Genomic DNA, 21,954 nt, shown 5'->3' with positions numbered 1-21,954 from the left:
GATGAAGACTTCAATGCCGGAGCCGTCGATGTCGATGGTCTTACCGGTACTTCTGGATCCATGTTGGAAGCGGGATTTAGCACCGATTCCAGTAACGCCACCCGGAGACGTGCCGCTCGGTTCTTCCTGGTTTGATTTGAAAACGTGGCACAGTGTCGACAGGACTCTGGTCAGTGCGTCTCACCAAGACAAAAAATGCAGAGGGTGTGGCCGTCAGGTGGAGCGAGCTTACTGCCGCACCCCTTACAACATTTGAAAAAGCCCCACTTATTCTTCATAAAATAAACGAGATGGAGAAGAAAAAGAGGTGGCCCCCCCGAAGGCCAAACTGAGGTAAGATGAAAAACTTCCCCCTCAAACTAAACAAAGTCTTTTTTTTAAAGATAACAACGAATAAGCAAAGGTAAAAGTGGAAAACTAAGAGAAAAACTGAAGAGAAATCCAAAGAGCCTCTGAGGAAAATAGCTACCAATCTGACTGAAGAAAGGAAGGTCCTTCTGCAGAGCCAGTTTGGTGTACTGGTTAGGAGCGCGGACTCTAATCTGGGAGAAACGGGTTTGATTCCCCACTCCTCCACTTGCACCTGCTGATGTGACCTTGGGTCAGTCACAAGCTCTGGCACAGCTGTCCTGGAAAAAGAGCAGTTTGTGTCAGAGTTCTCTCAGCCCCACCCACCTCACAGGGTGTCTGTTGTGGGGAGGGGAAGGGAAAGGAGTTTGTAAGCCGCTCTGAGACTCCGAGTGAAGGGCAGGGTATAAATCCAATCTCTTCTTCTTCTTCTTCTCTTCTACTTCCAGCAGGGTGGAAAGAAAGGAACTGGCGGGATGTCCACGCCCACCCCTCTGGGCATGCGTGGTGGGGTTCCTGCGCATGCCTGAGATCTGGGCACAAAAATCCATTAGAGCTTGCTACAATACCAATCGGTCCAGTGCAGGTGCACTGTATCCCATGGGTGTAAAGCACAGAGACCACGTCGAAGATCCAGTATAAAGAAGTGAAGAAATGTATTGTGTAGTTCAGCTCTAAGGCTGCAGGTTCTGTGCTAATACTTAACAAGTACAATGTTTCCTTCAAGTTAGATTAGATGTGAGTAAATCCTACTGAAACCAGTGAAATGAGCAAGTCAAGACAAACAAGTCAAATATTTTTCAGTAGGATTTAATTTAGTCATTACTGGATCTGGGCCTCTATGAAACATTCATGACGATGAGACTGGTCTGAATACATGCTGCAGATCTACTAGTTCAGCAAAGCAGTGGTCAAATGGCCTACTTATTTATTTATTTAATTAATTTATTTTATTTTTTATTCAGGATGGTCTCCATAGCTTGCAGGGGAATATCAGGCTGCTATTAAAGGTGGTATTGCCTATAGTCCATAGTCCAACTATAGTTGGTACATAGTCCGGTGGTACCAGTGCCGTGTAGTATTTTGGCAGATCTTCCATGGCTGTCCTTCCGTCCCATTATTAACCACATGATGGTGATAGTGGTGGTAGTGGCAGTAGTGGCAGCCCCTACATAAAAGCCTGGTGGAAAAGCTCCATCTTGCAGGCCCTGAGGAACTGCATGAGGTCCCGCAGGGCCCTGATCTCCTCTGGGAGCTTGTTCCACCAGGTAGGGGCCACCACTGAAAAGGATCTGGCCCTGGTCGCCGCAAGCCTTACCTCCTTGGGGCCTGGGATTGCCAGGCAATGTTGTGTCCCCGACCGAAGTGCTCTTGGGGGTATATATGGGGAAAGGCGGTCCCTCAGTTAGGTCAGACCCTGACCATCTGAGGGCTTTAAAGGTAAGTACCAGCACTTTGAAATGGATCCGGTATGCTATTGACAGCCAGTGCAGTTCTCTTAGCACAGGCTGGATGTGCTCCCACTTAGGGGAGCCCATCAACAGCCTGACCACCGCGTTCTGCACTAGCTGCAGCTTCCGGATCTGCAACAAAGGCAGCCCCATGCAGAGAGCATTACAGTAGTCTAGCCTTGAGGTGACCATTGCATGGATCACTGTAGCCAAGTCGCCACGGTCGAGGAAGGGGGCCAGCTGCCGAACTAACCTAAGATCATAAAACGCCGATCTGGCAGTGGCTGCCACCTGGGCCTCCGTAGTTAAGGCAGGGTCCAGGAGCACTCCCAGACTCCTAACCTCCGATGATGGCACCAAATGCGCCTCACCTTTGGTGCCATCACCTCCGTAGTTAAGGCAGGGTCCAGGAGCACTCCCAGACTCCTAACCTCTGATGATGGCACCAAAGGTGCCTCACCGAAGGTTGGGAGAGGGAACCCCAACCCCATACAGCCACGACTCAGGCACAGGACCTCCGTCTTCGCTGGGTTTAATTTCAACTGACTCAGCCTGAGCCACCCAGCCACAGCCTGTAATGCCCGGATCAGGTCTTCTGGGTCGGAGCCCGACCGGCCACCCAACATCAGATAGAGCTGGGTGTCATCTGCATATTGCATACTTAAATGGGTTGCAGCCATATGCCAACTACTCTGCGCTCCTTTGGAGAACAAACATGTAGAAGAATAACAAGAGAACAATTAATATGGAATAACCTCCAGTCTGTGATCCTATCACACAAAGACCTGATTTAAAAATACAGAAAACTGAGGTAGAATGCTGAGATGACAGAACAGACTGTATCACTTCAGAATGCAGATGGTGCATTCCAGCTCTGAATGTTCCTTCATATACAACAAACATACAAATGAATGCTAGCATGCCAGGGAGAAAGACTCTGCCCCTTCTCTTTCCTTGCTCTACTTGCAGGGGACTATTAACCAAGAAGAAAATTTCAAAATGTGGTCTTCCACCCACAGTCATAACAGTGAAATGCATTCTTCAGCATTTTAGCACCTCTTTCTCACCTCTCTCCTGTATTTGTGAACCAGACCTTCCCTGGAAAGAAGGTTCCATTAAAATCAAGTTGTCCTGTTTCTAAATGAAGAAATAGTGCCATGTAAGTATCACTGAAAGAGGCTCTGAAAACCTTTTAGCAGTTTGTGAACCTAAAAAACTCCAAGGTATTCTCCGTGAACCCTTAGCATCAACTCAGTTACGCAGTCAGTACAATCCTCTCACTTTCTATGGTTATTCTTATTTACACTATGTTTCACTGCTACATCTTCTGTTATTTAATTACAGATTTTTTTCTGAAGCGCCATTGATTTACTAACTCAATTTAATAATTCTTTGAGAAAAAAATCATTATACCTTTATTTATCTTACAGTCATTCATATTCATCATCTCCTTCTTGGCAGTTTCTTATCTATACCCCTTCATTTTTGCCATTTTTATCATTCCCAGCATCCTCAGTCTGTGAACTTTCACTATATGTTATGCCTAAGGGATACCTTTTTTCATACACTTGATTACATTTTTCGTTTCCTTATTCAAATATATCCTATCTCTTTTTTTGGTAATTTTTGTGGTGTTACATCTATATTTTTAGTTACAGAGAAAGCGTCTACCTTTCTTGAACAACCAATCATCTTTGTGAATATTTTCTTGATGTTTTGTTTCCCTTTCATCTTGTTTGATGTTCTTTTCCTTCGTTCTTTCCCACATGCCTCACTAAAACAGAATGTTCCCTTCCCTGAAATCATACTCAATAAATAAATGGTTATCTTTCCTTGATAAACTTATTTAGCTTTGCTAATTCATCCTGGGTTCTGTTTATTCTAAACCATATGAAGTAGCACAGCAGCTTTATGGGGCCTTACATCATCAAAGGTTTAGCTCTGCCTCAGTGATGTGATGAAAGGGTGATGCGTGCACTCAGAACCTTATTTTTCATTATTATGACTTCAGTCATTCAAGGGGAAATTTTTTTCCATCGACTAAATAGGCACCCCAAATTAATCCAGCAGCAGATGTTATACAAGGATATTAGTTATTTACTTACAGTAAATGTATCTTAGATAATGTACTCCCCGCTCGCACAGGAAGGAATGCCTCTTCTAAAGACATGCCTGCTGCGATGCCTGTGCATATATCATCAAGTTCCCCCATACTCAAAAAGTATTTTTGTGCATGTGCAAATATATGAAGACTTAATGACTTAATCAGTTAAATCTCATACAATATTTGGACTATGATTCCGTTAATTGACTAATTACCCTAATTATTAAGTGCTAAAAGCAGGGACCCACAGTGTTTTGCAGGGGCATCATTTCCCCTCCCCCCACTATTTCCTTTTTCCCTTTCTTGAAAGCCCTCATAGTCTCCCCTTTTCCTGCTTCCTTTTCTCTTCCCCACCTTCTCCCCCTGCTTCTCTCAGTCTCTCTTTCTCCTGCCACCCCTTTTCTTACTCTCTCTCTCCTCCATGCCTGTCACTAGCTACAGGCTCCACCCCTTAAATATCCAGGAATTTCCCAACCTAGTGTTGGCAGCACTATCTCCTTCTCACCCAATAGTCAACCTGCCTTTATCTGCCCCTAACTGCAGCTCCCCCCTCCCCACAACCTCTACCTAGGAAAACTACGTTCTTTCTCAACAGTGGAGACCACAGCGGCTTCTTCTCTCCTGTTTATCTGCATAACAACTCTGTGACATAGGTTAGTTTGAAATTTTGTGAATGATCCAAAATCAGCCAGTCAGCTTCCACAGCAAGACGGGGATCTGAACATGGGTGTCACAGACCCTGCACTATGCTGGTTTTCATAGGATGACTTCTGCTGAACAGTAGCAAGTCACCCAGAGGCTGCTGCCAGGCCTTGGGTTGCCAGTCTGTAGATGGGACCTGGAGATCTCCCAGAATTACAATAAACTCTAGATAACAGAGATCTGTACCTCAGGAAAAAACAGCTGCTTGGGGGGGTGGGGTTGACTCTGTGGCATTATACCATGCTAAAGCTTCTCCCCTCCCAAAACCCTGCACTCCTCAGACTTCACCACAAAATCTCCAGGAATTTCTCAACCTGGAAGTATAAATGGCAACTCTAGTCAGGATGCCCCAAAGAATCCTCCCTCAAAGGCCAAAATAGGCCTGGAGAGGGCTCTGCCCCCTTCCCCTGCTTTTTTACTCACAACACCCTAGCCTGGAATACTGTGGTTGCATAGCAACAGCCACTGAGGGAATCTCTCCAGTGTACTTTTTTTTTGGGGGGGGGGGTCTGGATTTCACATTTTTCTGAAAATCTGGGGCCCTTTTTAGGTTTGTAGAAAGATGTGTCTTGCCCCCTCACTGCTGGATTTAACTATCCAAAGATTTGCCAACTTCACTATTAGAATATAAGATAGCTATGGACAACCTTACACCATCACAAATAATGAGTTCACACTGGCCTTGTTTCCAAGCTAAGATCATCAAGTTCAGCATGGAATGTACTTGTCCCACAAGATGACAGACATTTATGAACAGTGGAGCCTCCTTTTATAGTTCAGCATTGGCATGTGAGGCTCTATGTATCTATCAAAATTGTCCTTTCTATGTACATTAAAACAAAGCTATGAGTGCCCTATTCCATACAAAATTCAGCGATATTTCTCTATTACTAATTTCCCTTCTCCCACTCTTTTAAGTTTGTCATAACTTTTAAGTTCTAGATTTCTTCCTCTGTGGTAAGTGCACTTTATCTAGTTATTGCTTGAGGATCATTAGTTCCCCTTCCATATTTGTAGATGCCCTGTACCTCTTCATACAGAAGATAGCAGAAAGATGACAAAATAACTCATTTATTATTACCCAGAACAGGGCTCTTTTTGTAGAAAAAGCCCAGCAGGAACTCATTAGCATAATAGGCCACACACCCCAACAGCACAGTTCATTAGCATATTAGGCCACACCCCCATGTCTTCCCTTGACTTGCCCAGTTGCCCCACGGCTGCGGGATTCCTGGCAAGCTGGCCCTTAAATGTCTCCCCGATTCTTCCAGGGGAGCCCCCTGGCCTGCCTGCTTCGGAGTCGCGGGGGGGGGGGGTGCTCTCCAGGCCTTCCCTCTGTAGCCACGAGCACAGACGTTTTAGCTGTAGTGGGCGTGGCCAACTCTAAAGCCAGCAGGAACTCCGTTCCTGTGCGTTCCTGCCCAAAAATAGCCCTGCAGAGATTGTGTTCACTTTTTTTACTAGAGGTTAGGTGATAAACCTTGAGGAGTAAGAAGCTTTTAGGTATGAAGAGCCCATAGTAGAAGTGTTTTTCATATGAATTAGCTTTCAGTGCATATAGACATTGCCAAAAATGGTGAGGGAAAAATCAAATGACAACCATCATCAAGCTAACATCATAACTTTGGTGTAAAACAAACAAACAAGCAATTCACGTCAGTTACAGGTTAGAAAAAGTTTGTAACGGGAAAGAAAATTAAGCTCTAGAAAGAGTAACCTACCCTACGGAATGATCTATGGAGATAAGAGATGGTTTGCAGTTTCTCATTTTGACCTGAAAAATCTGCACTTTCATTTTATTTTTTCGCATTTGTGAATGTTCTGCTCTATTTTTGTTGTACTGGTTTGTACACAGGTTTTCACTAGAATATGCAAATCCAGTCATAGACTGTTATTCATATAATTGAGATCTGCATGTAAATATGAAATAAAATTCACACAAAAACATATGGACCTGTATCCAACCATCCATGCATGGAAAGCACAGGGGTTTCAACTCCTGTGTTCCTCTCTGTTCACAGGACCTGTGTGAAGAACTGTATAGGTTGGTGGGCTGGAGTGAGAAGGGACAAATGGATGTCACCCTTTGTTCACTGGTACGGCACTTGCAGAAGAGGAAGGAGCCCTACAACCTGTACGTGGGCCCTACAGTGCTCGGAATGAACCTTCTGGGTTTTGGAAGCAGCTACAGAAAAAGAGAGAAATGCAGGGAAACTCCGCCCATGCTCTGTGTACAAAGTATTAGGATAAAAGTCATTACATATACAGCACAAAGAAATCCACAAAACAACAGTCACAAGAGGCAAGCCAAAGGTATTGACAAATATCTGAATAAATATAAAAATAAATTAAATGGAGGGCCATTCACTCATCTCCAGTAGAGCAAGGAATTCTACAAAATGCTGACCACTAGAATTTCACAGTTTTTCTTTAAGATCTGCATCACATCTGATACTCCAAGTCTCACCCCTCTTCAGCTTCCTAGTATGAAGACAAAGAGCAAAATATTGACTCTAATATCCACTGAGAAAGTCATACCAAGGAGAAACAAGAAACAATGAAGCAAACAAGATGGGAGAGGGGAAACAGTAACAAAGAAGCATGGTTTGCAAGAACTGAATAAAGAATGCCAGATATTTTGTGCTTTTATTCTTGTTTATATTTACCCCCCCTCTCTGCTAGATGCTTACAAGATATACACAGGAAGTTCAGTTCAGTTTGAATTTGCACCTACAGGAGATGATGTTGCCATATCTGTTCTTATTGCGATTTTCATCTTCTTTGGCTATATCCCAAGATGCTGTCTGCCCCTCGGGTAGAGCCTGCAAAATAAACAATAATGGAGTGTTTATGAAATAGCCAGTGCCTTCTGGTGTTTTAACATAACAAAGTGGGGTAGAAAATGGCAGCATATCATTTAGCATTCAGCTAAGCCAACTGCTTTTCTCCAAGAAAAGGGCACATCTAATAATGCAGTGCTGAAGAGAACATTCATATCTTCCTGCTTACAGTTGTATTCCCACTGCAAATGGAACGAAAGCAAGTAAGAAAGATTTTGCTTTTGGCTTCATAGTCATCAGGAGTTTTGACACAGTAAACTAAATGGTTTCTCCTATGCCCATGAGAAATAACTAGAATGCACACAAGGTATTTTAACTGTGAACAAAGGCAATGTTCCTAATAATATAAATTCCTCCTGCAGTATAAATTGAGGAATAGGGCTACCTCAAAATACCTGTGCTATAAGAATGTCTCATACATTATATGTATACATTATGGCTATAAAGTATACTTATGTCCTATAAATCATAACTATTATCTTGTAAGCACAATTCAAAGTGCCAGTTTTGATATATGAATTGCTAAACAGCTTGAGACCTTATCTTACAGAACAGCTATTACTTTTGTTCCATTGCAGCTCTTACAAACACACTCTTAATTATAGTCTCCATGCATGAATCTTGCACTAGAAGGACACAGAGAGACATTCTCACCCCCCTGCCCTACAACTGGAGAACTCCCTTTGCTTAGACTGTACTGGAAGTGCTTTTTGCTTGCTCGCCCCCCTCCCAGACTACGGCTAGCAGTGCAATCCCAAACAGAGCTACACACCCTTGTAAATCCACTGAAGTCAGTGGGTTTAGAAGGGTGCAACTGTTTAGGATTGTACTATACATTTCAGAGGGTTTGTGTAATTTCAGTTCAGTGTAGTACTTTCTATTTTAATGCATCTTTAATTCAGTGGTTTTATTGGATTGTTTCACTGATGAGAAAGAAAGCAAAGAATAAAATCCTCCCAGGCTTTGTCACAGTCAACAAAATCTCTAGATAGCTGTACAGGAAGAGGAGAAGCTCAGATAATGCAAAGGGAGCTGTCCAGAATGGCAACCCTGTAACATGACTACTTAAGATGACAGTGCCACGAATGCTTGCTCTTGCATGTTATTATAGTGTACTTTCTCTGTTGAGCTTGTTATACTTACATCTTTGCCCTTCTCTGTGACTAAAAAATGAGAACTCCCATAACTCCCTGAACTCAGTTCTAAAAGGAGGGGGGATTCTTGGGAAATCTCGGCCAGCTAATAAGATCACAGCTGAACTTCTGTTGCCTTTCCTGTTTGCAGGTAATTTAAGCATCTGGGCACAGCAAGTGCATGAGCATTTAGCACAGGGATCTTTGCCCTTGGAATTTAGCCTGGGGATCCCTTTGGATCTTAGCCTGGGGCCCTAACTGAGCCAGCCCTGTGGATCCAGGATCAGCTCATCATGTAACCTGATGTTTTAATCATCTTTACTGTTCCTTTTATTTCAGATCATTGTATATTTTCCTATTTGCTGAAATTGTATTTTGTAAGCCACTTTGGGTCCCCATTGGGGAGAAAAGGAGGTGCCTAAATAAATATTTGGAATGCTCAATGGTAGCTTGAAAGATGGTACTGTTTAAAAACCTTGGAGCAGGTCTTTTATATTATGCTCACAGATTATACCCAGATAATAAAGGACTACATAACATAAGTTTAGGGAGCCAAGTTTCCTACTGATAACCATTAAACAAATGGCTGAACATCACAACACTGCACTGCTTATTTCCTGAAATGATGACTGCTTCATCTGTGATGGAGTGGAAGAAAATGCAGAATATGAAGCCATCAGATTATGAATATGCTGTTTAGGAAGACAGTCTTTGCTGGACCACAGCATTTTGTATCAGCTCACAAAGGGCTCCAGGGGAGATAATGTCAGGATGCATTACAGATACTGCTCTTCACAAAAGATAAGTAATAAGTGGCTCTAGCTCAAATCACCAGACATGCGTAGTAATGATTCAGCAAATGGCAAGATCTTTGATCATGCATCCGTTTCCTGGTACAAAGAAAGTGCTACCTAATGGTGGCTAATCTCCTAAAGAGATGGGGGGGAAGTAGATGAGAGAAGCTTATTTTCATCTTCAAAGTCAGAGGAGAAAAGGTGTATTATTTGTACATTAGTGTCTAGTTACTATTGATAGCTAAGATAATGGCAGTAGTTATTTGGGATCTCATCATATACTACTGATGTGGGGGAAAGTTGCATTATACAATGTACATAGGATCGTTAAAATGACTTTTCTAAAGGAAATGCCAAACTCAACTCTTACCAGACATTTAATGTTCTGACCATTAAGCTTCGTATCAAAATACCGGGATGTTGTTTAAAAAGTCATAGATCCAATATGTATTGCAAAAAATACCAGAGAGTGCTGGTGACTGTTTACTCCCCTGAAAACTGAGGAACCTGGACAAACTGAATCTCTGGTACATGGTGTGTTGTCTTCTGTTATAATGAGATTTGTATAGGCATGATTGTGTGTGTGTGTGTGTGCGCGCGCAACTCAGGATTTCAAAACTATACTCAAATGATGCCGTAAAATGGCACACTATCCTATTCTGATCCCATTTTGAAACACTTAGGACTCTGACACACTTAGGCCCCGTTCACACGGAGCAGTTGCCGTGCTAAAGATACGGATGATAGGCGGATTTTCCGGGCGCGATCACACCGTAACATCTCGGAAGCATAGTGCTCCCGTGGCTAACCCGTGGCTTTCCGCTGAAAATGCGGAGTAAAAAACTAGTACTTATGAGGTACTAGTTTCCGGAAAACGTGGGGCAAGGGCGGGCATATGATCGCGTCCTGTCCTAGTCCTGTCGCAAACCGGTTAGTGTTTTTTCTAAAGTCTGCACAGGATGCGCACAAACGATCATGCGCATGCTCACCTTTTGGTGAGAAAAAAATTCCCGTTTACCACGGAAGCAGCTCCTAGCGATCGCTGGTGTGATCGCACCGCACCACTTTGCCGCACTGCAGGATAGCCGTGTGATCGGCACCTCATGCCCTAACCACGGGACCTCGACGGAACATGTGACTGGGCAGCCGCGCGTTATTTTTCTCTGGGGCAAACAGCCACACTTCGCCCCCCGCATTTTCCGGCCCGTGTGACTGGGGCCTTAGTAATGTTGCTTCAGAAATTCACAAAAGATCATCATCTATATAGCTCTCTCTCAAGTAGGGCCAGATATGCAGATATCCAAATCCATAGACTAGGCACACACTAAGAGAAAGCAAATGTTTCTTCAAACTTGCAGCCCCCCCCCCCCCTTTAAAGAAAAATCTTTAAAAGTCTTATGGGGGGGGTTAACTCTCCCCAAAGCAAAAATATTCTCTGTGCACACATAGAACTCTTATCAGAAGGGGGCCCTGTAGCTAGTGCAACATCTCCTGGGGGCCGTGCTGCAGTTGCAACTGCAGCTCCCAGGGCCCTGAGGCAGCTGCCATCATGGCTTTTGGGGGCCCAGCTGCCACTACACCTCCTGGGAGCCCTTTGCAGCCACTGCCATAGCTACAGGAGGGCATGCTGCAGCTGGGTCTGCAGTTCCCAGGACCCATGCTGTGGTCACGGCTCCCCAGGGCCCTGGCACAGCTGCTGTAGCTCCCATGGTGAAGAAAGAAAAGGGGTGTCTGAGAAGGGGATGAGGAAGAGAAGAAGCAGAAGAAGAGTTGGTTTTATAACCCCACCCTTCACTACCTGAAGAAGTCTCAGAGTGGAGGCAGTCCCTTCCTCTCCCCACAACAGACACCCTGTGAGGTAGGTGGGGCTGAGAGAGCTTTGAGAGAACAGCTCCAAGAGAGCTGTAACTGACCCAAGGTCACCCAGCTAGCTTTATGTGGAGGAGTAAGGAATCAAACTCGGTTCTCCAGATCAGAGTCCACCGCTCTTAATCACTATACTAAACTGGCTCTAAGAGAGGGGAGAGACTGCCTGAGAAGGGATGGTGTGGGGGAATGGGGGGAATCGAGAAGGGGTGGGGAAATAGAGGGGGGAATTGTCTGAGAAGGGGTGGGGTGAAAGGGAGTGGTAAGAATACTAGATAAGGGGTAGGAGACAGAGGGGGGAGACTAACATAGAAGGGCTAAGGGTAGAAAGGGGGTAAGGGAAGATTGACAGATGAGGGGTGGGGGCAGAAACAAAGATGGGAAACACTGATAGAGAAGGGAGGGGGGAAAGAAAAAAAGGCAGGGGATGCCCCCTCCCTGCAAGTTTCTTGAGGGCCCCTGCTTCTATATTCTAATAAAACTGGGCAAATCTGAGGATACTTAAACCTGGTGAATGGAGCCATGAACATAGGAGATAGGCCTTTCTACAGACCTGAAAAAGTGCCCCAGGTTTGCAGAAAAATGTGAAATTTAAAAAAGAAACAGTTTCTGTGTGGTAGACAAATCCTTGCAGAAAACAGTCCTAATTTAACTGCAGACACAAATTCATTCCATGTTTTCATGGGACTGGAGGAGTGTTTTTGTCCCAACACTAAGGCTTGATGGAGGCAGGGCTGGACGAGGGCCTCATGAAGATCAATTAAATGGAGACAAAGTGCAGATATTTAAGGCAGTTCTTCCTCTTGCTGCTGCCCCACTCACCCATGATAATGGAATAATGCAGGATTAGCTGATCACCTTCGGTGCCTAACAGGAATGTTGTGGGTTTGCTTCCAATAGGTTTTGAAGAAGGTCTTTATGTTACCTGCTCTGCATTATTTGGTAGAGCTGGGTTATATAATAATTAGTCCTACTCCTTGGATTGAGTAGGCTTTAATTAAAGATGGCAGGAATAGTGTGGGTTACTAGCACATAGGTAGGAATAATTAATGAGCACCCTAATGCACCAAAGGCTGAAAGGAGGTTTTCCCAAACCAACCAAGGCTACAGTTCTCAATAACAATAAAGACACAATAGTCTCTGAGGCTTTTAAAAGAGAAGTGTTGCCTCCATTTCTCTTGTTGTGTATGCTCTATCCAAGCCCTTGGAATCTCCCCCACCTCACTCCCCTAAGTCTACCTACATATTTAAAATATCTTACTGTTTCTAACAATCGCCACACGTTTATTCTAGGTAGACTTAATGCCTTGCCTACAGCTGAATTGAAGGGGAGATTTGCTAACATTTCATTCCTCGGCTGGGAATTACCAGAAGGCAGGACATTTCTTGAAACCCACTTTCTGTTTTGCAATAGGAAGTGGTGTCCTGCACTTTGCAGTCTGGCTCAGTCAAGTATACTCTAAAGTAGTGCCCTCATAGTTAGACAGTGAGATTTGGAGTGTGTTGGCAGGAGCTGGCTGGTGGCAAGGAACTGGAAACAGCGGCAAGGAACCAGAGCTGAAACACAGGCTTGTGCCTAGTGGACAGATTGATCCAGCAAGACAGCAGTCCCAAGCCTTTGCCTAAATAGGCTAGCAGGTAATATGGCTCAGCTGCATTGCTGGCAGGTGCTGAAGCTCCTGCGGCTTCACTGTGCTTTGGCCCAGATCCTGTGAAGAAGTACTGCTTCCACTGCATGGCTCTGGGATGAGGTTGCAAGCTGCTAGTCTGGCACGTCACCTCCTTTGGATCATCTCAGCCTGGGCCTTCTGCCACCACTGTTCCTGCAGGGTGGGAATGGGCCATGGTATGTGCTGGTAATCTAAAGTCATCTTCTGGGAATCAAGTCCTACTGATTTCACTGGAAGTGTCTTAAGGACTGTAACCATAGAGTAGGCTGAGTTGATACTATTTGCTGGACCAATTTATCAGACTTATTATTAATTTTATTTACGAAATGTGTATGCAGCTTTGCCAAAATCCTGCTTGATGCAGCTTTGCCAAAATCCTGCTTGGATAGTAAGAGCAACAACATAACTTTGATTTACACAATATTTAGGTGAAGACAAATAGGCACACCAGATTTCTAAGCTCCCAAAAGACATAAAAACAAAGACGGTTCAGTGGGTGAACATTTCAGCTATGTTAGTTGGCCTAAAGCAGATGTTGACTGTGGCTTTTTCTGGGTGGTGGCGGTGGTATTCATTAGGACTACAAAAAGATATGACATTGTATTTAGACACGGCAAATACTAACAGGATATATTGTTTTTATATGTCACAAAGCAGATATAGCCAAAAAACAGAAGCTGTTTGGTTTTTTTTACAAAACAAAATCAAACCCTGGATCTCACGGTTAAACAATTTTATCTGAGGTCATCAGATCCAGACCATTTCAATTCTTCACAGTCCATTAATACTCCAATAAGGCAACTTATCTAGATTTTAAAAAGCTACTTAGTACATGTCATAAAAGTTCATAATGTCTGCAGGAGATCAAGTTTGTTTGCTGTTCTGTAGAAATACTGTTTGGGTAATTTATACATCAAAACCTATTTACAGATAGATTTTGTACAAGAAAACATGCTTCTGCAAAATCACACTAGAGACATTCAGATTCTTCTGTAAGCCATAAAAAGCCATGATGACCACTGAATATTTCTATAAAGGTTTTTTGTTGAGTTTAGTTTAGATATTGCTTGAATTTTCTGGCAACTCTGGGTTTATTTAAAAGCAGAAGTTTCTTTTTCTGGTTTATCCAGACTCAAGATGAAACTGCAATCATCCCTTTTCCTAACCATGTTAACAAAAATTGATCGAAATATTGTTGTTAAAAATCAATACCTGTTTTGTGTCAATTGCTTATAAACAACATTGAAGTGATGTATAAATGGTCTAACATAAATGGCACATAAACAAATTGAAATTATGAGTTTGCCACACATCATAGGCCAGGCAAAAATGGTCTTTCTGATTATGCATAAAATTTAAATGAAAACAAATATATATTCATACATCCCTCATTTTGCTTCATGGTTTGGAACCCACTGACCAGTTTCATAAGCAGACGTGCTTTCCTCTGCTGGAAGGAGCCCTCTGCTGACACAAGACTCCTCAAAGAATGCAGAACTGAACACAAAATCCATCACCATGTCACCAGCATGAAGGAACACAAATGTTCAGAAACAGCTACTCCTGTCCAGCAGCAGTGGAAGGTGAACACAGTATGTTCATTTCTCACATGCACAAACCCTCTAATTGATCAAAACCCTATAAATTTGCAAGTGGGGTATATGGTCAAAAAAACAAACAAACAAAAAAAAGACCAACAAAGGTTTATTCAAGGTATGAGCTTTTGTGTGCAAGGCACACTTTTTCAAATGCATTGGAATGGAGTATAAGGTTCAAACTTATAGAAAGGGGAATTAACAGATAACATGATGATGTTTAAAATATCCAAAGTCCAAAATAACAAGATAAGATTATAAAATCAACAGCTATAAAGCAATAAATATGTCCGAATAGCAGATAAATGTCCAGAGGTGTATTTTCTAATTATGGGAAACAAACCGAGAATCTCCATTCTGTCCTCCCAGGCATGACGATGACTTAACAGCCCTTTTTGAGGTGGATGCAGGGTCATGTCAGCAAAACATCCCAATATTCCTGGCATTACATTCAGTATTCTAGTATACTATTCTGAAAAAGAAAAACTCTAAAATACAGAGGATTTATAGTCCTACTTGTTAAGGATACATATGTGAGGACTGAATGAGTTAGTACATGTAGTGAGATTAAAAAACCAATATCCCTGTTGAGTCCTGGGGAGGTATTTGTTCCAAGTGTAACTCGTAATTCAGCAATTTCTATGTAATTGCCATGCAATTCCATGCCAGGAATATTGGGATGTTTTGCTGACATGACCCTGCATCCACCTCAAAAAGTGCTGTTAAGTCATCTTCACACCTGGGAGAATGGAGAGTCTCAGTTTGCTTCCCATAATTAGAAAAGACACCTCTGGACATTTATCTGCTATTCAGACATATTTATTGCTTATAGCTGTTGACCTTATAACCTTATCTTGTTATTTTGGACTTTGCATATCAAACATCATCATGCTACATGTTAATTTCCCTGTCTATAACTTTGAACCTTACACACCATTCCAATGTATTTGAATAAGTGTGCCTTGCACACGAAAGCTCATACCTTGAATAAACCTTTGTTGGTCTTAAAGGTGTCACTGGACTCCAAATTTGTTCTGCTGCAACATGGCTGACTACCTGGATCTATGGTTCAAAACAGTTTTGCTCATGGATGTGTTTGTACAACCGAAGCAAAATACAGAAGAAAAAGCTCAGTCAGCTGAGGCTAGTGACTGATGAACCCAGCTCAGTGATATTTCACAAGAGCAAAATTATTTGACACTGTCACCAAATTGATCGTTATTTATTTGTTTCTTTAAAACAGTTATTAGCCACCTTCTACCTTGTGGCACTCAAGGCAACTTACAATATAATATATGAAATTTGCTAACAGAATAAAGGGGGGAGGGAACAGATCTTAAAAGACCAAGTGTGTTTGTGTGTGTGTGTGGACCCCAGTCTAGAAAAATGGAAGTGAGAACTAAACAAAATTGTAGCTCATTTAAGAAAACAGATATACCTAAGCAGCTGGCTTTGAAAAATAAAGTCTGTAATCGTTTTTTTCACCATAACCCCCAGATGGCATCCTGCTGTCTAAACCACAGATGTATTTCCCAAGGGAGCTTATTGTGGATCATTTATATAGCATTTTGAGTGTGCAGAATGTTTAACTAAGCTTATTTCATCGATCACACCTACTATACTATAAAGTGTGTAGGTACTATTTCCATTTAATCAATGCAAAATATAAACTAGCAAAAGTTGTGAAGGTTGAACTTTTTGGGGTTTTATCCAAAATAGTAAATTTGGGCTTCATTCAGTTCGGGATCCACTTCGCTTATTTTTAAACTCAGGCCCATTCTGAGTGTCAGATCTCATTTTACTCCCTATTAGAATTTAGAGCCAAGCTAATATCCAACATATTTCAAATGTAATAGTTCTTCCTCAGGGGATATATTAGGGAAGCAACTCTGTAGTCTAATAGTTTGTATCACAAATTACACCAAAGTAGAAAAACTTCTAATAATAAAGCAAGTATGAAAACAGGGTCTCTGGAGTGGCTTGCTGTTCAAAAAGAAGTTGCTACACATTATTTTATATAAGTAGAAACTCGCAAGGACCTGTGGGAGGCATCTCATTGCCCCATCCCCCACTATTTTCTCTTTCCCCAAAGCCTCTATAGCCTCTCCTCTTTTCCTGCTTCTTTCTCTCATCATTTGTCTTTGTGTTGTTTTACCTTATTGGTTTTAATGTTGTAAGTCACAGCTACACCTTTGGGTGAGCAGGGACTAAAATAAACAGAATCTTGGAATGCTGTGGCTGCCTAGCAACAGCCACTGAGGCTATCTGCTGCTTAAAGCTACAAGTGCTTCTTTTACCATTTTTGGCTTTTTAAACTCCCTCAATGCTTTTTGTTTTTAGATTTCACATTTTTTTCTGCAAAGCTGGGACCCTTTTGAAGTTTGTAGAAAGATCTGTCTTGCCCATTCATAGCTCCAGTCACTGGATTTAAGTATCCAAAGATTTGGCCAACTTCACTATTAGAATATAAGATTTAGACATACAAAAATGCTGAAGTGCTTTCACTGTAAATTCTGATTACTCAAGCTGCATAAAAGTAAGGTCTACATTTTAAAAATAAAATGACGTATGACATCTATCATATATATATATAATATATGATACAGTCAACCATATGAGTATTTATGGATGCACCTTTCGTTATTTCTATGGTTCTAAATGACAATGGAAACACTAGATATTCAAAATTAGTCAGTGGAATCCATTATAACTTTAAAAGAACCCTGCTGGATTAGGCCAGCAGTCCATCTAGTCAGTGTCCTCTTTCACACAGCAGCCCAGTTGACCTAGAGGGTCAACAAACTTGATACAGAAGCCAAGGCCTTTCTCCTTATGTTGGCTCCTAGCACCAGTATTCAAAAGTTTAGTGCCTTTGAATATGGAGGTGCCCTTTACTAACCATGGCTAGTAACAATTAATAGACCTATCCTGCATTAACCCCCCTTATAAAGCCATCTGTGATTGTGGCCATCACTACCTCAACCATCAGTGAGTTTCACAATTTAATTAATCATTGAATACATGAAAGCTTCTTATATCTGTTCTTTAACTATTGTCCAGCAACTCTGTGTGGTTCAGCTTGTTTAATTGGGCTTTCTTGGGCAGCCAGCCCCTGGGGCTAGCTGCCCAAGAAATCCCCTTTAAACAGCTGAGCTGTGCCCAGCAGGCTGCCCCATGAAAGCCTCTTTAAACAGCTGAACCTGCCCAGCAGGCTGCCCCCATGTCTCAGCTGTATAGATGGGAAACAGCTGAGCAGTGGCCACAGGCTGCCCCCACTGCTCAACTGTTTTGGGCACAAACCTCATAAACCCAGTTTGGTTTGTATGTGAACCAGCTGGGTTCGTGGTTTGGTTCTAAACAGCTGCTTAATTGTTTGAAGGGACTTTCATAGGCAGATAAACCCAGGGGTTGGCTGCAAAGAAATCCTCTTTAAACAGGTGAGCTGTGGGAGCATGCTTCCCCCACTAGCTGAGCTGTTTCTCATCTAAACTCAAGGGGTCAGCCCACTTGGTGCCACTCAGCTGTTTAAAGGGGCTTTCTTGGGCCACCACTGCTGCCCATGAAAGCCCCTTTAAACAGCTGAGCCATGTGAAGCAAACTGCTCCTGTGGCTCAGCTGTTTAAAGGGGCTTTCTTGGGTAGCCAGCTCCTGGTTTGGAGCCATTTAAACCCATGTTTTCTGCTCCATGTGGCTTTTCACAGAGAGCAGAAAGCAGTGGTTTAAATGGCTCCCAGTCATTTAAACCAAACAGCTCAGCAGCAGGAAGCTCTACACCGCTCAGCTTTTTTTCATGAAGAGTGGAAAGCAAGAGTTTAAACCCCCGCTTTCTGCTCAAGACCAGACAAGAAGAGTTTAATACAGTCAGAGACCTATCAAATAACATACACAATGTGAGTAAAATATACATTCAAATTGAGACATATAAAATAAAAATCAGGACTGAGTTCTGCTCTTCATGAACCACCATAAACTGCATCAAAATTTGTGAAAGTTCATGGCAGTTCTTAAGTATGTGAACATTGCTTCATGAACCATGAATTGCCCAAAATTCGTGACAAACTATAGTTTGTCAGCTGGTTTGTACCCAATCCTAGTCCTTATCCTTTGTCTATTTACTTCCTGCTCCCTCTCTTTCCTTCACCTAAAATAGGCAATGGTAGTGTTTTACTGATACAGCCCACCTTATATCATGAAGCAGAAGACAGTAGTATAATCACCACAGTTGTGAATTACAGGAAGACTCAGCTTCAAAGTCCTAGTCAGATATGAAACTCATTAAGGGACCCTGGGCCAGTCACTGTCTCTAACCAACTTCACAGGGTGAAGCTAAAATGGAGGAAGGAGGAATCACTTATGCTGCCCTAAACTCCTCAGAGCAAGAGTGGAATAAGATACGACAGACAGAGCTGTTTGAACCTCAGCCCTTGGCTCTCAAAGAGATATCAGGATTGTTAGAAATACTTTCACATGGACCAGAAAGTTGAAAATTGGTTCACACAAGCTCAGACCCATGGTACTTGCGGAGGGATATCTTCCCCCTCTTAGCTTTCCATTCATCACTTGCTGCTGTCAGGCTTGCAGCAGATCCTACACCTCCTACCATTGCTGCCATTATGCCTCACACAGCTCCCAGCCATCTTCCATAGTTCTGTTGCTGACACTGACATTGCTTGCAGACTCCCTTGCTAGGCCTGCCGTGATTTCCTCCTGAACCCCCTCCCCCTTGCACCATTTCCAATGCTGCTTGGCCCACTGTGGTTCCTGGCCATCTCCCACCCAACATTGTCAATGCTGCTGTGCCTGCCACAGCTCCCGGCCACTCCTTCCGCCATTGCTGGGCCTGCTGTGGCTCCTGGCCACCCTCCACCAGGCCTGCTAACAGAGAAACAGGTAGCAGTGTTGCCTGCATATGTGAAGACAATTTTTTTTTGACAGGGGAGCTAACCTATCCATGTGATTGCCCCCCCCCCCATTTCAGATGTTTTTGCAAAACTGGGGGGGTCACCCAAGTTTGCAGAACTATCTGATTTATGTCAGTGTGGCCCCAATCCATGGATCTGAGTATCCACAGATTAGGCCATACTATTAGAATATAAAATACAATTCAAGATTCCCTAATTACTATACAACTCTGAAAACGGGGACTTTTGCCGCCTTTTTAAGAAGGGGGATGAATAAAACTGTACTGAAATTTTGCACCCAGGTTATCCAAAACATTCTGGTTTCTGCAAAAGTATTTAAACAGGGCATTTATACACCTCTCTGATGAAAAGGAGTACATGGGCTGTACTCCAAAACGCCTAAGGTATTTCCATTGCACTCTGAAAGCTGAAATTTGATACAAATGTAAGAACTGGTGGATCCCTATGATGAAAGGAGAAAAGGATACATTATTCTCCTTTTTAAAAAAGATTCTAATCCCTGCAGTGCTTTCTCCCTTCTGAATCATTATGCTTCTCACTCATCACCAGTACTGGCCTGCTCACTTGTTGGGATTGGGCTGTGCTCCAATCCATCTGGTAGCTCTGTCCAGCCATTTGTGATGCGTGGCTGGCTCCACCCATACTGGGCAGTTACCTAACATAGAATACTTTGACAGCTATGTTAAAAGTTTGCTTTCCCCTCACTGTACTCTGGCTGCAAGCCAATGGATGTTATTAACTTTCAGTGTGTTATCTCTTTCTCCATATTTGAACTTTCTAACTTTAATTTAATTGTACATGCTCAGAATTTTCACTTATTCCTTTCAATAAACCAAAGGCTAAACTGTGACAGTTACTTGCTCGTAGGTGCGCATATGTGTTTCTGTGTGACACTTATTTTCTCAACATCTCCAGATAATGCAAGTTTATTTAAGGTCTGAGCCAAATCTGTTCAACCCTAGTAAGCACCTTACTTAACATCATTTCTGAACACAACCTGGCAAGATTGGAAATAGGATATAGATTATCTAAATGCTTTAGATAAATGATGCTATATGATACTACTCCAGCAGCATTGATTTTTCCCTCCTTCTGCACCGAGACATTTTTTTAGCACCTGTCCTTTCATAATGCGAGAAACACACATACATCTCAGTTGCCAGAGAAAGAGACAAAGAGTAGCGGAAGAAAATTCTCCTTTGTTTCCTTACTGGAACACCTAGCACTGTTTGTTAATCAATTATGCAATAAGGTTTGAGCCAACAACAAGACTAGAATGAAAGTATTGCATTTTATTTTAAAATTTTGAGCCCCATCTGTTGTGCTGTCCAATGGTAACTAGAAATGGTCACGAATAAGCCTGTGGCAGCCATTTCATTGGAACGTGCTACACGGGGATGGGCAGAAGGGAGGTGTCTCATTGCTTTGTGAGATGGTTTTGGGGGTCCATGTAACATGACAACTTCGAAATGTGTAAAAGTAAACATGAAAATTAGGTACTTATCACAGATTTAAATGAATCAGAAGATAATCCAAGATATGTTCCATTGCTGCTCGCCTAAAACTATATATATATTTAGAACTTATTATGGTTATTTTTATTTTTTAAAAATCCATTCTCTCTATAACCTACCCAAATCAACAGTCCTTCCTTTGTCTTTTCTTCTCACTTCCTTCCATGAACACTCAGGTCTCTTTACTCAGATTCTCCCATCTCTAAAATATTCAGTTATTCCTGGAGCTTAAAAGTGAGCTTTGTCCAAGAACATTACTAACCTAGCCAGGGCTCAGTTCCTGCAGGAGCTCACTGGAGCGACACTCCTGCAGTAAGGAGCCCAGGGGGCGGGCACATGCAGCAAGCCCTGCCCCTCAGAACACCTTGGCACTCAGCCAAACAAGTCGAGGCTGGCAGGGAAGGAGAACCAGCCTCACCGAGGGACAGGTGACCGAAGGTGGGAGGGACCCTGCTGCCAGGTCGCCTCCACCCCCCTCACCCCACCCACTCCAAATCTGCCGGGAAGCCGCCACTCACCTCGGTCGCCCCACGTGCCATGCCCCGCAGTCTGGTCCTGTCCCCTTTCTCTTCCCAGTCTCCCACGGCTGCCCTCCACAGCAGGGCGCCGCGGGGAGGGAGGGAGAGAACGCCCATCCCAAGACCTGCAGCTGCAGGTCCCTCCCCGGCTCCCAAGCGGCCGGCGATTAGTGGGGGCGCAGCCAGGTCTGGAGGAGCTTTGCGGGCGCCTGAGCAGCTTCAGCATGGTCAAGAAGGTGCTTTCCTGCAGAGAGCGGAGCCTGGGCCAGGCGGGAGGGCTTGTCGGGGTGCTCCGAGGCAGTGGGAAGTGAGCAGCAGCCAGCAGGTAAGCCCGGCATCTGGACTGCCCTGTGGTCTCCCGCCTGAATCCAAAAAGACTGGAGTCAGGCTGCTCGGCTGGCTCTGAAGTGCCCTCCTCTCCTCCGACTGTGCTGGGTCCTTCCTTCCTTCCTTCCTTCCTTCCTTCCTTCCTTCCTTCCTTCCTTCCTTCCTTCCTT

The 21,954-nt window shown here is 43.2% G+C and overlaps 1 protein-coding gene across 1 annotated transcript in view; it reads right to left on the bottom strand.

Annotated features, from left to right (window-relative positions):
- PTPRT (protein tyrosine phosphatase, receptor type T) overlaps positions 1 to 21,954 on the bottom strand; it is a 604,328-nt gene that overhangs the window by 56,562 nt on the left and 525,812 nt on the right. The window contains exon 21 of the mRNA XM_015410192.1: positions 7,340 to 7,427. Coding sequence (XP_015265678.1) covers positions 7,340 to 7,427 — 88 coding nt within the window. The remainder of the gene's footprint in view (positions 1 to 7,339; positions 7,428 to 21,954) is intronic.

The sequence above is a fragment of the Gekko japonicus genome, unplaced genomic scaffold (genome assembly GCF_001447785.1).
Source record: "Gekko japonicus isolate JY-2015 unplaced genomic scaffold, Gekko_japonicus_V1.1 scaffold918, whole genome shotgun sequence".
Lineage (NCBI taxonomy): Eukaryota > Metazoa > Chordata > Lepidosauria > Squamata > Gekkonidae > Gekko > Gekko japonicus.
Note: the sequence above shows the minus strand (reverse complement) of the source record. Positions and strands in the feature narration are given on the sequence as shown.